Consider the following 16,966-nt stretch of genomic DNA (forward strand, 5'->3'; position numbering starts at 1 on the left):
ACACCTGTATGTGGCACAGGCTTGGAATTTTAACTCCTCATGGAAAACTGTTGCTGTGCTCTGAGTCCCATGCAGAATCAAGTTTCCTTACTGCTTTCCTCAGCTTGTAGGTGAAATTTGCTTAGTGCTAATTTCATGCAAAGCACCATCCTTGCAGGTTTCAGGGTTTTTTGCAGGAGTTTCAGTTCCAACTCCAATAACACATAGGTCTAAGTCCATATCTTCTGTCTCAACACCAGCATCAAAACACTAGCTTATGTTAATTAAATACTATATCTAAGACCCATACCCTGGGCCACCGGGACATTAGCTCATGTAATTAAAGTCCTAGCGCTGAGTTTCTTAAATTCCAGCTCCTGAGAACTTCCCTCTCTTTAATTCAACCTCAGATATATATCAGAAATATTCTATTGTTATATTTGATCTAGTATTTCTATTGTTTGAGATGGAAGGGGAGCCTACAATAGCTGAGACCTTGCTATCAGAACCAGAAATCTATGTTCATTTTTGGTAATTTACAAAACAAGAAAGTTTTTTTTTAAAAAGAGCTTTGTAAATAGCCAAATTCCTTAAGCCAAATTTTCAGTGCACTCTCAAAACAAATAGTCTTGGGAATGGAATATGTTGTTCGTTTTTTGTTGGGGGGGTTATCTTTTTTTTTTCATTGCAAATATTGGTTAGCCTTGTTTAGGGGGAAATATCTCTACCCAAAAGTCAATTTTCACACAGTACCTTAGGCTCCATCTATTATGATTACTTTATGCCACACAGCACAGCACAGGTGGTCAATGTCAGTGACATGGCATATCTGTAAAAATTCCTTGGATGAATGAATGAATAAATGAATGAAAGAACATCCCAGCAAGGCTCAGGCAGCTCTTTGACAATATGCTTGTAATCTTTAAATCCCACATACACAGAATTTGCCTGTCATCTAAAAGAGAAGAACAGACAGGAGGAAAAAATGTAAACAAGTCAAAATAAAAATAAGAGATGGATTTCCAATTTGTTTTATCTCTCATAGAATGTTAGAGCTATAATAGATCTCAAGGATGACCCAGTCTAATCCCTCAGCCTAAATGCAGAAACCATGACCCAGAGAGAAGTGAATAGCCCTGGAGCTATCATGAAAGCCCAGGGGTCTGTCCCATACTTTTACACTATGGCAACTTGCTCTGCGTTCCTCAAACATTCCCAAAATGTCTTGCAAAACAGGTATAATGATTTTTCTTGGGAAGCCACCCTTCTGACAGACCCAGAGGAACACAAAGAATACTTAGAATACTCATCTGTTTAGAAAATATTTTTAAAGATGCTTATTAGTTAGAAATGGGCATCCCAGGCAAGATTCTAGACATCAGGGCAAGGGAAGATGGATGAGGCCTTACAGAGCCCATGTAACTTTTACCATTGGGTCACTTTGAGATGATGACCATAGAAGAATAAAAAAGATTGTGGTTCATCTAGAGGAATCCAGTACCTCTAGAGATCTAGGGAGCAAGAATACCAGCATAAGCCTTGTCATTCTCTCATTCTAAAGGTAAGATGACATCCCAGTTAAATCTTTCTTAAGCATCTCAGCATTTGGGAAGGGGTTTCCATCCCTCTCTCCACTTGCCAGGAAGAACTGGAAAAATAACCCTTGCCCTTCCTCCTGCTACTACCACTCTATCCACCCTCTTGTGGCTACTTCCATGGGGGGAGTCACCGACTTGGCTGGTCAGAGCCCAGGACACTCACTGAGCCATGTTTGACAGTGGGCAGCATCCAGTGCCTTTGGGTCAGAAGTCTTCCTCTGGCATGTCAGGTTTTCAGGTAGCAAGTATGTCAGACTGAACCTGCTTCCCATGGGAAGGCCCAGCCATGCCCTCTCTTGATTCTATCCTCTCCATCAGCAACTGGGGAAGAGGGAAGGCAGGGAGTGAGCCATCTGCTTCTTTAATCTCTAAAATGTATGATTCTTCCCTCCTTCAACATCCCCCAAGTTCCTGCATACCAAGACCTCCTCAGAGAAGTCAAATGAAAACTACTAAATTCTCCTTCTTATCAAGAGTTGAGTTGATGGTGAGGTATATTCCTATAGATCTAACCTCCTTCAACTGGGGAGAATATTTCCCCAGGGGTACCCTTGGGTGACAGAGGTCACAAAGCTCCAAAGTAGTAGCACATCTTCCTGGAGCATCAAAATGAAAAATCTAGGAATGGCTGTCCCAGAGTTTTGGGGATTTTTCTTAGTTCAAGTTGGGCTATTAGAAAGGCTGCGTTTTCGAGCTATGTGGTCACACCAGCCCTGCCCCTACAGAAATGTCCAGTCAGCAGGTAGTCTTTACATTCACCCATAAGACAGAGCCCTGTAAAATCTGCTGCAGCACCTCTATGGGTACCATTGAGGACTGTGTCCATTGCCTCTGCAGGGCCCCCCACTGGAAGCCCATTGACAATTTCCTTTCTACTCTAAGTGTCAGAAAAAAGATGGCTTCCTTTGGGGAATTGGCCTCTTTTCCCATGGTGGACAATGAGAAGCACATAACTATTTCTCATTTTCCTTTGACCATTAGGAAGCTCAGAATCAAATCTGAGCTCAGGTCTAGTAACCTGGGGCCTAGCTGGAAAGTTGGAGGTGTAGGTAGAAGGAGGTAGGGGAGTGAAGGGGAGAGAAGACAAGCAGTGTATCATGGGGCTACAATTCTTGGTCAATGCCACAGATTAGAGAGAAGGCCATCCTCAGAAAGGGCAGGCAACCATTTCTAAGGGTACAGTGACATCCAGGGGTACAGCAACATTATCTGTACCTTAGCAACGGCCTCCTGATCCTCTAACCATCCAAGTCTCCTCACAGCAGCCAGATTACTCTTCTAATCTGTATTGTATTGGATCCTGAGAGTCCCTGGTTTAAAATCTTCCAGAAGTTTCTCCTTGCTCTCAAGATAAAACCCAAGGCTCTGGTCCTGGTCCACAAGTCCCCTCACATTTGGACCCTACCACCTCACTAACTGTACCACATTCCACTTTCCACCTACCATACTTATCAGCCCCACAGGACATCTTGAGGTTACTGGGCCGAAGTTTTCCAGCCTCACCCTTCATGTAAGTGTGTCCCCTCTGCCTGGGACACTGCTCCCACCACTCTTCCCCACCCTGTGCTCCAAGGTGCCATCCTCAGAGATGCATTTCCTGATCCCCCCATCTAGATGAGGGCCCTGGTCTTTCTCTTCACAGAGCTCATCATTCTGAAATAATTGTAATGACACCCCATTTTTACTGGTATAATAATTTTATTAAAAGCTGTCTCCTTTGCTATAGGGTAAATTCTGGGGACCATGTCTATCTTCATTGCTGCTGTACCCCAGCACTCAGCACAGTACCTGGCAAAAAGGAGGTGCTCAACAAATATTTGCTGAATGCAATTGGTCAATCAGGAAATGTTTGCACCTGCAGGAGAAAGGGTGCTGACTTTAGAGGACTGTCCACCCCATAAAAGGGAGGGAGCAGAGAATGTGGCCGTCTTACTAGCTACATCCTTTGGGGCATGTTGCTTGATTTCTTTCTGCCTCAGTTTACTCATCTGCATGAAGATAATACTGTAGGCGTACTCTACCTCATAGGATCACTGCAAGCTAGAGTCCTATGTAAGACATTGGATTTTTTAACTCAGTGATTCCTTTATCTTCAGTTATGCATCACTCTCTGCCAGCCCCTCTGTAAGCTGTGACACCTGTTGGCATGACATAGGTCTGGCCCCAAACTCTTAGGCAGAGGATGTCCTGTGTGTGGCTGGCAACAGCCACTGGTATCAAGACACCTGGGCCTGGCATCTTCACCAGGAACCCAGCCCTGTGCTGAGTACTCGAGGGGATGGAGTCATCACTGTCCTCCCAAGACCTTGCAGCCTCCAGCCCTTTGCTGCTCAGGGCTGCGGTGGCCAAGCTGACTCTCTCTGCCCATCCGAGTGAAGATCCCTGGGGGGCTGCCCTTCGGTGCCACACTGTGGTGTAACAGGTCTTCTTTTGTTGCCTCGCCTCCTGTTCCCTCTTCCCACCAGACCTTTCTCATTCTTGTTACCTTAAAATCTCTTTTCAGGTTGAAAAGGCCTTGACATTTAGCTAATCAAGCCCTCAGGAGATTCTTAAAACTTCTAATAGAGCATGCATGAAAAAGGATCCTACTTACATGCTTCTAGTGATAGGAAGCTCACTACTTCACAAGGAGGTTCACTCCACTTTTAGAAAGCTTGGGTATCAGAAAGTTTTCTTAGCCTGTCTCCTTCCCTGCTCACATTCCCAAGTCTTCCCTTATGCAGACCAAACAGCTCAATTTCTCCAGTCATCCCTCCTAGGAAAGAATTTTCAGTTATCTCTTCTGAACAAACCATGAGAGGCTTTAATGTGGGGAAGGACTTCAGGAAGGGAGGCCCAACAGCAGCAGCAGGGACAGGAGCAGGCGGGAGCCCCTGAGAAGGCCGTTTCCAGGTCAACAGTAGTCCAGGCCCCAGTCTCAGGGCCCTCTGGAGCATACTGCGCCGAAAGCAAAGTCAGACCTCTCCCTCCACACTCCAGCCCCATTGTCCCTGATTTCCTCTCACTCACCCTACCTTCCAGCCACCTAGACCTGCTTGCAGCACCCTGCATGCCTGCGTTCCTTCGCACAATCACCATCCTGTTCCTTCTGCCTTGGATGCCCTCGCCAGTCACCTCTCTGCCCTCTCCACGGACCTGGATTCTGGCCACGCCTCAAGATGCAGCACTGATGGCACTTCCTCCAGGAAGCCTTCCCCCTCTCTCAGACTGGCACACCTGTCTCCTCTCCCTACCCCACCTCCTCTCGGTGGGCAGAGACCCACTGTGGAGGAAAATGAGCTCCCTAAAGAAAGGAAGTATGTCCAGCACCTCATCTTTCTCTGCAAAATCCCCAGCCCTTTTTCAGATAGGTGTTCAGCCCATCCTGATAACCAAGCTCAGTCATATTCAGACATACAAACTAATCCCTTCCAGGAGTAGGACACACACAGAGGCAGGCAATGCTCGGTCCCCGGCCCACCAGCCTAGAGAAATGCCACCATTTAGAGGGCAAACCAGCTTATGAGTGAGGGAAGCATTTCTGGTGGCTTTCTCTGTTAGACAAGGGACAGGCCTTCTCCCAGTTTAACCCCCCATGACCTTTGAACTTCCAGGGAGGTCAATAGCATGTCCCTCTTCCCCAGCTGTCTTTCTGTCTCTGGCCCAATGGGAGGGAGGGCCCTAGGCCCGTTCCATTTTGTGCCCGTATTGATCTGTTGGCAGCAATGGGCTGGATAATTAGCCAGGAATTAGGGTTTCTATTACAGCCAGGAGGCTGCTCCAGCTGATTTATCACCTGAATAATTTACTGTGATTGAAAGGAAATTAAAATGAACTCCATTTGACAACTGTGAGCTTTTATGGGCTTTAGTGAAGGCTCAAAAGCCAGATTAATAGCCTGGTGTTGGTTAATAGTCTGCCGAGAGTAAATACGGCAGGCTGTGCTCCGCAGTGGCCTTCCTGCTGTGGCCAGAGGAGGGACCAGCTCCCACCAGCAGCCCAGCGCCGAAGACAGCATCAACGCGAGTTTTACAGAAACAGATTCCACTGCTGGAAACGCACACAGGCACACACACATACATGCAATCAGCAGCTGTTTTTTTTCTTTTTCTCCCCTCTTCTCCTCCAAGGTGATCTTTACTCACTCCACATGTAGGAAAAACAGAATTTCTTTTCCAATAACCATTTTGAAAAGGAAGTGTCTCATTGCTCTAGGAATGTGTATACATTATACCCAGAGTCAAGGGTTTACTAAGTTTCCCTATAAAAGCAAAAAGCATGGGCCCACCAACCCAGGGCAGCTCTTGGCAGGAAAAGCAACACATTGGTGTGGGCTCTTGTCTCAAGGAAGTGACAGGCAGGACCCCACCCTGGCCCTGAAGAGGAATGTTCTTCATTCCTCTTGTGCCCATTCATGGGCAGTTGGGAGGGTGATTTAGGAGGATGTGACTACCCAGGTCTATGGCAAGACTCAGGGTTCTAGAATGACAGGCAGTCTCTGGCTACAAAAGGCCTGCTCTGCAGACCAGCCAGTCAGAGAACTGGCTCCTACACTTGTTCACACACAAAGGTTCCTGTGTGACCACCTTGTACAAGATGGGGAGAGAAGATCCAGACATTAAATTCCAGCTCTGTGGCCTCAATAAGTCCTGGAAACTCCCTGTGCTGAAAATGGGGTACACAATCTGGAAAAAAATGTTCCAACTTGTAAAATGGGGCTCATCAGTCTTGCCCAGGCTGCTTAGCAGGCATTTAAATTGAGAGTCCAATGGGAGGATGACGGTGACAGATCTCTGAAAACTGCGCAGTGTTATGCGTGAAGAAGGGCATTGTTATTATTGCTAGGTTGCTGCAGTGCCACTGTGTTGTAACAAAATCACGATTATTAGCACCACAAATAAAGAAACTGAGGTACAGAGAAAAAGCAACTTTCCAAACACCATTGACTTGCTGGGTGACCTAGGACCTGGGTGACTGAGGACTCAAGTCAAACTCTAACAAGTCCAAAGCCAGTAAATGCTCTCTATTCCCCACCAGCCTGCTCAATGAGACTGACAGCAAGGTCCCCACCTAGGCCATTAGACCTTGAAGACACAGATCTGCTCACAGATGGAAGAGGTACCAGCTTTGGTGGCCAGAGCAGAGGTCCCCTTCCTGGTACCACCACCATGCCACTCTGGGGCTCTCAAAGTAGGGCAGAGAGCTGCCAGGAGGGGCTCGAGGAAACCTGTACCCTTGGCATGCATCCCTTCTAAGCCTTCACCCCTTGCTTGGACTATCATTTGTCCAGTGTGATAGGGAATTGGGAGCGAGGGTATGTCATTCATAGTTCAATGCCTGTGTGCGTGCCCAGCAGTCCCGTGGCCTCACCTTCCATCTCTCCTCATTACAGCACATTATGGGGAGGTGAAGCAGATTAACCAGAAAGCACTGAGTCAGTCATTATCCCACCACATGGCTCCCCTGCAGGCCCCACCTCAGAGCCCACACAGAGAAAGACCCTCAGATGTGTCCGCGTCATTCTGAAGGACACGCACAGAGACTGCTGGAAACAGAGCCCTCCCAGAGGTGGCCGTGCAGGTCTCCTCCCCATCAGGCTGGCTGCACAGGGGCCTGTTGGACCTGTCTCCCAACATTTTCTCTGTGGCATCCCCCTTGGTGCTCCCACGTGAGGCAACTTCTCCATTCATCAGGACCCACAGGTTCTGAATCCACATCACACAGCCCCTGTGAGACTGTGGGCAGACAGAGCTGATGCTTGGTTCATCTGTCAATCTCCTGGGGTTGGCACTGTGCCAGGGTCATAACCAGTGTGCAAGAAATATGTTGAATAAATGAGCATATGAGTAGCTGAGCAAGTGAGTAAATACGGATGGATTCTGGACTCCTCCCAACTATGAAGCCCTATAATCTCTGCCCAGTCTTTCTGGGCATTCTAAGGTAAATGAATTCTCATTCTGAGTTTCTGTGCAAATCACACGGAACACAGAGGGAAACAGTCTCTAACAGCAAAGGTCTGAGTTAAGTAAGTAAGGGCTTACCATCAATGCCGGAGGCCTCACGCAGCGAAGGCCAGGCTGAGTGCAGTCCTGAGCCCTCACTCTTCACCATTCACTTGCTGGGTGACCTAGGACAAACCTTGTCACCTCTCTGGGCTTCTAAAAAAATGAGGAGGTTGAAAGCATACCTCTGTAATTCCTGCTGGCTCTAAAATTATATGATCTTGTCAATGGTTAGAAGATAAATTTTCTCCCAGATTCTGGAGGAAAAGGTGGGCCCCATCCAAAGAAGTTTTCCTGATCGAGTCCCCTTTCTTTCTCCTCATATTTCAGATGGATGTGGCTTCAGCCATCTCTCAATGGGAGATGTGATTTGTGCTGGAAACCACTCTTCTCCCTAAAGCCCACAACATAAGAGTGTGTGGGATTAGCTCTGTCCAGCACATAGGACTACAGCACTCCCAGAGGACACTTCACTCCACCTACAGGAGAAAAGACTAAAATCTTGACCACAGTCTAAAGGACTAGGCGCATCTCCCCAACATCACCTCTCATCACCCCCAGCCCAGCCTGTTCCCTGAAGCCCAGCCATGTGGCTCTTTCCATTCCTCACTTCTGCCATACTCCCTCTTACCTCAGGGCTTTTGCCCTTGTAATTCCCTCTGCTAGGCACATTCTCCCTATCCCCACATCCCTTCTGCCCAAGCCCTTCAAGGCTTAGCATAAATGCATTTCCCCCAGGGGGCCACTGTGGCCCCCAAGCTGACTTAGCCTCCGCTTTATCCTTTCAGAGAAACTCAGACGTCCCCTTCTCAACGTTTAGCACATCTACGATCCGTGACCCTTTGGGTTATTCTTTCTTATCGTGAATCTTCCACACATCTGTAGGCTCCCTGAGGGCATGTCCAAGCCTATCTTGTTCACTGATGTACCTAATGCCTGGCTCCATGCCTTGCACATAGTGTACACACATCCATGTTTGTTAAGTGAATATGTGACTTGCTGTGTGGCCTTAGGCAAGTTCCTTTGCCTCTCTGGGCCTCTGTTTCCCCATCTAAAAACAAAGATGTCTGTGAGAGGCCTCATAGATAGGAAGTGCTCAGAGACAGCCAGACTGTCATAGGATGGCAGCCCCCCGGTCTTGCTCATGTCTCATCATCCAAGGACCCCTCCGGCCCCTCTCTTCTCCACAGGAGCTTGGGCATACAGCCTACATGGTTTTTAGCAGTTCTTCGGGAAAACTTCAGAAGCATCACCTAATTATTAGATGGAGTGCAGCAAGGCCAGTCCTCACCAGCAGAAACTGCTAGCAAGTGCTGGGCAGTCACTGCTCATCAGTCTCTCAGACTCGCCCACTGGATGGGAGCTCACAGCAGGCAGGAACCACGGCTGAGCTGCTGGGCCTATAAAGTAACCAGCCAGGGCCTGGCACAAGCTGGGCATCAGCAAATAGTCTCCCGAGTGGAATCTGGTACTTTAGGGACCTTATCCAGTCCAAACTGGACAGAGCCTTTCTGGTGCCATCTCTGCAGCCATAGAGAGTGACTGCTTTTCTGCTCAGGGAAGAACGGGGGGCTGCTCAGCACAGGCTCGTCCTTCTGCTTCCTTCCCTCTCCTGCCAATGACCCAGCTGGGAGTTTGTCCAGTGAGACACTTCTTCATTTCCACACACTTGGATTCAGTCTCTAAAAGTCTGACAGAGCAGCCTGAAGACAGGACTGGCAGTGGGGTAAACACCCCTACCATCATAACGTGGCCTGTGGCCTCAGGGTGCTTACATATTCCCACCTTCACCCTAACTGACAGGATGATAACCCAAGACCACCCTAAGTGACCCAGAAGATCATTACACCCACCCTGTGCAAAGAGCCCTGGGAAGGGACGCCATTCAGCGATGGCAGAGCAGCCAGACAAGTCACACCCACCCCCACTTCCAGCTGGCCAGGAAGGCAGAGGCACCAGGGCAATAAGCCACAGAGCCCCAGACAAGTCCTCCTGATCTCATGGGGTACTGCGACTGGCCAATTCTGGCTGAAAATGAGAAGCCCACATCTGAGTAGAACATGGCTCTCTCACCCACACCCCAGGAGAAGCCTTCCTGGGGCAGGGCGTGGGAGGGGGTTGGCGAGCCAGCCCTGTGTTTGGCTGGAGGGCTGGCAGGCAGCGAGTGGTGAGGCATACCTGCTCGGGCTTGATGGGCTCCGTGGTGCTGAAGATGTCCGAGTAGTGCTGCCTCTCAAACACGCGGTCCAGCACCTCCAGCTGCTGCTGCGTGAACAGGTCCCCTCGCATCTGCTTCCGGAGGAAATCTCTGCCCGGAAGTGAGTGACCATTTGGCACTGGAGACTCCTGAATACCTTTGATGAGCATGAGAGAAGGGGGGTGAGTGCAGGTGAAGAAAGACATTATCAGACTCTGAGATTGGGAAGAGGGTCTGAGAGACCTATGAAGCCCACTCCCTCCCTGACAAGAGAAGCAGCATGCAGGGGCTCAGACAAGGGGGTCCATGGCCAAGGTCACCCTGCTTGTGAGTGCAGAGCCAGCCTCCCGTAGCCACTTGCCAGGCACTGTGTGAAGCCCTTTTTACATGCATCATCTCACCTAACCCTCACAATGACCCCAACGTAAATGGTATTTTCTCCATTTTGCAGATGAGAAAATTGAGGCCTAGAGAGATTAAATGGTTTGCCTGAAGACTGGAGCTCAGGTTAACTGAGAGGCTCGATCACTCCATGCCACCATGTCACACCCACCCCCCACTTCCAGCTTCCTTTTTGCATTGAAGACCCCCCTCAGAGGGGTCTCTGTGGGACAGCTCTGTCCCAGAACTGATGCCCTTCTCCCAGCTGGCACCTCTACTTGCTTTCTCTACTGTGGAGGAAGGAGAGGTACACCCTGACACTTTGCACAGGTGCCTAAAGTCTGTCATTTCCTTAAGATGGCCTGGGACACTCCTAAACATATCATCATTTTTTCATTCATTTCATAAATACTGATAAAATATTCTGTACCAAGTAATATTTTTTAAAGGACAGAGGATACAGTGGTGACCAAGACAGGCCCATTTTTCCAAACTAGAAAATGCAGCCCACTTTAGTTAAGTACTCACACAAACAGACATATGGTACAAACTGTGACTACTGCTAAATAGAAAAAGTGTCTAGAAATATACATCAGACCATGTACAATGGGGGAGGAGGTGGGACCTCACAGGGAGAAATCAGGGGAGCCTTCTAAGGGGAAGTCATGCTTGAACTAAGAGTAGAGGACAAGGGGTCAGCAGGGCAGAGGGTTGGGGTGGAGAGGGCATGCAAGGCAGAGGAGACTGCCTGTACAAAGGCCCGGAGATGAAAGGAACAGGAGTGAGGGGAACAGACCCAAGGAGGTGCTGCAGAGGCAGGCCGAGATCAGGCCAGGCAACCCTGGAGGCCACAGGAAGCCATGGAGAGGGGCTGAGCCTTCTGGGTTAGCAGTGGGGAGACTTGGAAGGGGGCTAGAGAAACAATCACCCCTCTACAGTCCCAGGGCCTGAATCATTAGTTCCTTTAGATCAGGCTGTGCTTTCTAAGCCCTACTCCCAAGCCTCATCTTTTGGAAAGACTGACAACATGAGTTTTGCCTTTGTGAGAATTTGAAAGTGGTACATGGAGTCAGCCTGTCAGCCCATATGGAAGAAGAAACCATTTCTTACTGACGTGTGTGCACTGTTGCCAGGACAGATGCAGCCTGTGAAACACCCAGGCTGCCTCCTCTAGGATGCCTTCCTTCATGCCCCAGCTGCTTCTCTCCCATTCTTGGAGCTCTGACCATGTTCTCCTTTATGGTGAACAGGAGTCAAGCCCCTGGGCCCTTCCCTCTCATCCTGTACTATTAGGCTGTCTTGGGTGGAAAAAACACTGTTAGTTCATCTCTGTCTCTTCCACAGGAATGTCTGTGGAATAAATCCACAAGTTAGTAATACCTGTGACAACTGCCTCCATTCTGCAGGTCTGGTGTGCAAATGTCAGGATCTCTCCACCTGACCTCATTCATTCAGTCATTCATTCTTCCCTCAACCAGCCTTAGTGAATAGGCACTGTGCTAACGCCAGGCATACAGTGAAGGGGAAAAGCTTGCCTAGCCCTGTCCTCATGGAGTTATGTTCAGTGGAAACGGAAAATGTTAATTGAAAAATAATTAGACCAGAAAAGGTGCAAGTGTCAACCAAGATAAATACTCTGACAAAAAGGTGCAGAGTTCTCAGGCCAGGGACACAGTTGACCTACCTCTGGGTGCTGCATGCAGTGGGTACACAATGAGTATGAGTCAAACTAACCAATTAGATGCTCAGAAATAGCTACAAAATGGATACCAGAAAATCACCCCTGGCACAAGGATAGGTCAGAACCTCCAGGCCTCCAAGGGAAGCTTCTATAGCATCTTTATCTGTGCCACAAATATGCTGTCTGACTTCACTGGGGACTGTGGTCTTGGAGACAGGCTACAGAAACACTCAGACCCATCTTATTCCAAGGAGAGAAGTCTGAACTTGCAATGTGAATGGTATGCTTAAATATATGGACAGACATGGACTAGAGTACAAAGGTATATAGGGGGCATGGTATCTTTAAATCTTTTTTTCTACTCCAAATCAAATAATATGTAATAGACCCAGTGCTGGGCTTATTCAACCATGTCTCGTAGAATTAACATTCTGGAAGCTAGCTTCAGGGGAGCAAGGGGCAGGAAGCCCTGTCTCGGGGAGCAAAGAAATACTGGCTTTAAATTTCAGGTTAAACCAATGTTATTCACAACCCGGCTTTGAAGCTAAAAGCTTTACACAGTCAGGTCTGGTCACGCAAAGGGGGAGGAAGCAAAATAGCCTCAGATTCCCATCTGTCAAGAGAAAGCTGTCTCTTGTGTGTCTTAAAAGATCATAAACCCATTGCATTTTCTTCAGAGCACAATGGAATCAGGGGTTTTGCATTTTGTTTGGTGGTTTCTGGTTTGTTTCTTTAAAAATCTTCATGTACTTGATGTTTGCAGATGTTTACTGGGAAGAAAAAACAAACAAACAGGAACCCCATTACTCCTTCTAGCACAGTGGCCTTTGGGATGCAACCACAGCCAAAGGCGCAGGAGCCCCAGAGAAGGAGGCTGCAGTCCCTGGGTCAGCCTCTGGCCTTTCTCTCCAGAGCCCAGCCAACACCAGAACCCTTACAGAGACTCCTTCATCCTCACAGGTGTCACTCTGTGTGGCAGGGCAGTGGCAGGGCCCAGTGGGAAAAGAGTTGGGAGCCAGCAGACCTGGGTTCTAGCCCCAGCTCTGCCATTACTTGCTGTGTGAGCCCAGGCAAGATCCCTTCATACTCTACAGCTCTGCCATTACTTGCTGTGTGAGCCCAGGCAAGATCCCTTCATACTCTAGGCTTTAGGAGCCCCATTCCTAAACTTAGGAGGCAGGGCCAGTCATCTCTGACCATTTACTCCTCCAAAGTCAACCTAGATTTTGTCTACTAAATAGTATTAAACAAACATTAATTTATTTTCCTATTTTGGATGGTTGTGTAGTCTTTGTAGGGGCTCCCCCCCCACCACCACCACCACCAGTGTCCATTCTAGCACAGGAGGATTGCCCAGACCTATCCAGGGGATCCCATCCTCTTTGCTAATACTTGGTTTAGGAATGGTCATGTGAGGCAAAGAGGGGCTGTTTGGGGGCTTCTGGGAAGAAGTCAGAGACAGGAAGAAATCTGTTTTCTTCACTAGAATACCTTTGCCCTTAATCCTTTAGAAGAGTGAAAATAACTCTCAGATCCTGTTACTGCTTTATATACAACAGCCCCAGCCTTATCCCAGGGTCCAAGGTCCTCTCCTGATCTGGCCTACAGGGCTTCAACATCCAGCCTGTTTGCTGCTTCCTACCCCCCGATCCTGGCCCTCATTGTGCACCCAGACTTGCCTCCCAAGTGAAGATGGCAGACAGAGACAGAAGTCTAGAGCCAGGGCAGCTGGGAAGATTGGACTGATGCTGGGGTATTCCCAGCTTGGGTCAGGTGAGCCCAGGGAGCTGGGGGCTGGTCTGCTTAGATGGCTGCAGTGGCTAATTCCAAAAGTAGTCTATAAAGCAGAGACCAACAAAATTCAAAACACACTAATTTTCATCTTTAAGAAACTTTCATATGCAACAGATGCTTGCTGAGGGCAATAGTGGCTTTTCACTTATAAAGGTGGGGGGGGGGGAGTTATTTGTTTTGGGGTCACATTACCAAAATGCCCTGCATACGACTGAGAGAGCCTAGCAAAGAAGAAGGGTACCAATAGTGGTGATGGGGACACAGGCTTCTCCAAGCCTCCCGTGACCTTACACTGGATGGAGCACTGGTCAGTGCCAGGAACTGAGCCAAATTTTTTTTGCATCCTTAAATTTCACTGATCCTCAGAACATCAGTGGGCATATTGTGTGAGACCCATATTCTTACCCCATTTTACAAATAAGAAAACTGAGCTTCATAGAGGTTGAATAACAGGTCACTCAGCTGGGATTTGTACCCATCTCTTAATCTGCAGATCCAGTGCTCTCTCCACTTCCCTTTACTCTTCAGGTCAGCTACTAAAAGCTCTCCACTTCCTCATCTGGAAACTGGGAACAATGGTATGCAAGACATTCCCTGCAGCTTTACAAGGATAGAATGAGTCAACGCCTGTGACATGCTTAGCACAGTGTCTGGCACAAAGTTAGTGTACAAACAATGTTAGCTGGTAGCATCATCATTTTCACCAAGAAAACCTGTCTAAGACTTTCCCAGGACAAAGCCCAAGGCTTCTGGGCCTCCAGGGTCTGCCCCTCCAGTCAGGGTCCCTCTTCCAGTGACCCCATGCCACCATCCCAGCAAGCCACTCCTCACTCCTCAAGCATCCCTTCATGTTGCCACTGCTTCATCGTGTTTCCTCTGCTGGCTCACCCTTTACTCCTGCCCAGGAAGGCTCTGCCGAAAAGCCACCTCTCTTGGAAGCCTGCCTCCAAGTCCAAAGGCTGAATTAATTGCCTTAGTTCTGGGTCTCCTCGGCAAACTGCACCGCTACCACTAGGAACCGGATTTTGCTCCTCACAAACCATCCTGTGAGGTTGGTTCTTGGAATCCCAATTTTATATCTGAGGGGACTGGCAGAGATAATAAGAAACTTGTTCAAGGTCTCAGCAAGTATAGCAGAGTACTGGCACCATCTTTTAATGTGCCTTCAAGTGAAGCTGAGCACTGTGATGGATGCTGCACAGTGCCCTGGGGAAGCCTGGGCCCCTGCACTCAGACCAGCCCAGGGGCAAACCCTCACTCTGACTCTTACAAGCCTGTGATATTTGAGAAACTTCCATAACCTCTCCAATCCTTGATTTTCTCATCTGTAAAATGAGGTAATAATGATACCTGCGGTTGACAAAAGAACTGAACACGTAAATGCTGACCACAGCACCTGGCACATAGTAAGGGCTCAGAAAACACAAGCTCTTTCTAAAATGAGTCCTTTTCTCCTTCCCTGCTAAGAGTATGAGCTCTCTGAGGATGGAGACTACATCTGACTCGCCTCAGGCATAGACACTAATCGGTGTTTGCTGGACAAAGGAGTGACATTGGAGGGCTTGAGGGGCTGCAGGCCTAACCGACTCAGGGGACTCAAGAGTGGCATATGGTCTGCGGCACCACCAGAGAACTTAGAAAGACACCTTCGGGAGTGACCTCTATGACATCAGAGACCCCAGGGGAAGAAAGAATGAAACGACTAGGGGTTTATGGTCTACCTACTTCTAAGAAAGATTTGAGGCAGTTCATAACATTTTAAACGAGAGGATGATAAACTACCAAAACGCGGTGAGCTCTGAGCTTCCCAGCAACACACACCAGAAGGAAAATGCATCAAGTCCTACATGCTCAGTCCCCACACAGACCAAAAAATGCCATTAATTTGTCTACTCAAAATAAATCACGGAGCTTCTATTCCCTGCATTGTACCTATTGGATGCTTAGGGAGACCTGGAGATGACTGACAACAGGAAGGGTTTCTGGAGGCGGGACCATCCCCGCCAGACCTCAGACGAGGAGGGGAGACAGGTGCTGAGATAAGGGTACAGAATTCCAGGCATAGATAACAAGAGCATCTATTATGAGCCAGGCTCTGTGCTGGCAGGGCTGGAAATGTTCCATGGCAGCCCAGAACCAAAATCAATGTTGTGGGTGAAATTATAAATCCCATCCCAAACTGGGGCCGCAGACTGAGAAAAATCAAAGGGGCATGGAGGAAAATTCCATTGGAATTACCATTATTCAGCCATTAGTTTCACTCAATCTTTCTTCTCAGAGAAGGAAAACGCAAAATTGTAAAATTGCTAAATACATTCAGGTTCAACCAGAGTGAATCTGATTGTGTTGTGTGTTACCCGATAAGTCATAGGCTGTCAGCAAGGAAAAGGCCCCAAGGGACAGATGATTCCACACTAAAGGATGGCAAACGGATTTGTCCAGGAAGAGCAGGAGGGTTCAAGGTGAGCGAACCTAGGAAGACATGAGGCCCCTAATGCTTGTTCCAAGCTTCACGAATCCATTCATTCTGGAGCAACATGCACCAAACTCCGTCTGAGTGACTGGCCCTCTGCTTGGCACCTGAGCTAGAGAGAGGTTTAAGGTCTAGCTCCTACCATCAGTGGAGGACATAGACAAGTGAATAATTTTAGTGTAGTAAAGTAAGCACTGGGAGTCTGAGAAGCAGAAACAGCCCTGGAAGCCAAATGGTAGTAGCCAACCCTCATATAGCGCTTACTCTGTTCCAGGCACTATTTTAAGCACCTTATTTACTTTTCACAACAACCCAATGATGTCAAGTCTGGTATTGCCCCCTCCTATTTTACAGATGAGGAAACTGAGGCACAGAGGGGTTAAGTAACTTGCCCAAAGTCACACAGCTAAAAGATGGAGGAACTGGAATCCAAACCCAAGCAGTCTGACCCCAGAGTCTGCCCCTAACCCTATACTAAACTGCTTAATCCAGTCTCAGGGCAGGATGATCCAGAAAAGTCCCCCGGAAAAGATGAAGCCCAAATCTTAAGGATGAGAAGGAAGGAGCTAGCCAAAAAGAAAAGCAGGAATGAAGTGCACTACAATCGGAGGGAGGAGCATATGCAAAGGCCTGGAGGCACAAGAAAGCATGGTACCTGGGGAGTGGCTATAACTCTGGAGGTTTTGAATGCAGGAATTGGGGGAGAGGGATGGGAGCAAAGTGCGCAAGGCTCTTTCCTCTCTGTCTTGCTGTTCAACACCATTGCCCGTTATCCAAAGCCTGAAATATACTCTGATGTACAAACAATGCAAATACGAAATATATGAAGAGATGGGGTTTCTTTGTGCTTAAATGAATCAAAATGACCTCAAAGAATAGTCA

General features: G+C 48.2%; 1 protein-coding gene across 6 annotated transcripts in view; it reads right to left on the bottom strand.

The window, feature by feature from the left end:
- The window catches only part of PAX5 (paired box 5), a 168,856-nt gene that overhangs the window by 100,571 nt on the left and 51,319 nt on the right, over window positions 1-16,966 (bottom strand). For all 6 annotated transcript variants that reach the window (XM_036888476.2, XM_036888475.2, XM_036888471.2 and 3 more), the window contains exon 6: window positions 9,737-9,912. In XM_036888476.2, the coding sequence (XP_036744371.1) occupies window positions 9,737-9,912 (176 nt within the window). The remainder of the gene's footprint in view (window positions 1-9,736; window positions 9,913-16,966) is intronic.

The sequence above is a fragment of the Manis pentadactyla genome, chromosome 3 (genome assembly GCF_030020395.1).
Source record: "Manis pentadactyla isolate mManPen7 chromosome 3, mManPen7.hap1, whole genome shotgun sequence".
Classification (NCBI taxonomy): Eukaryota; Metazoa; Chordata; class Mammalia; order Pholidota; family Manidae; genus Manis; species Manis pentadactyla.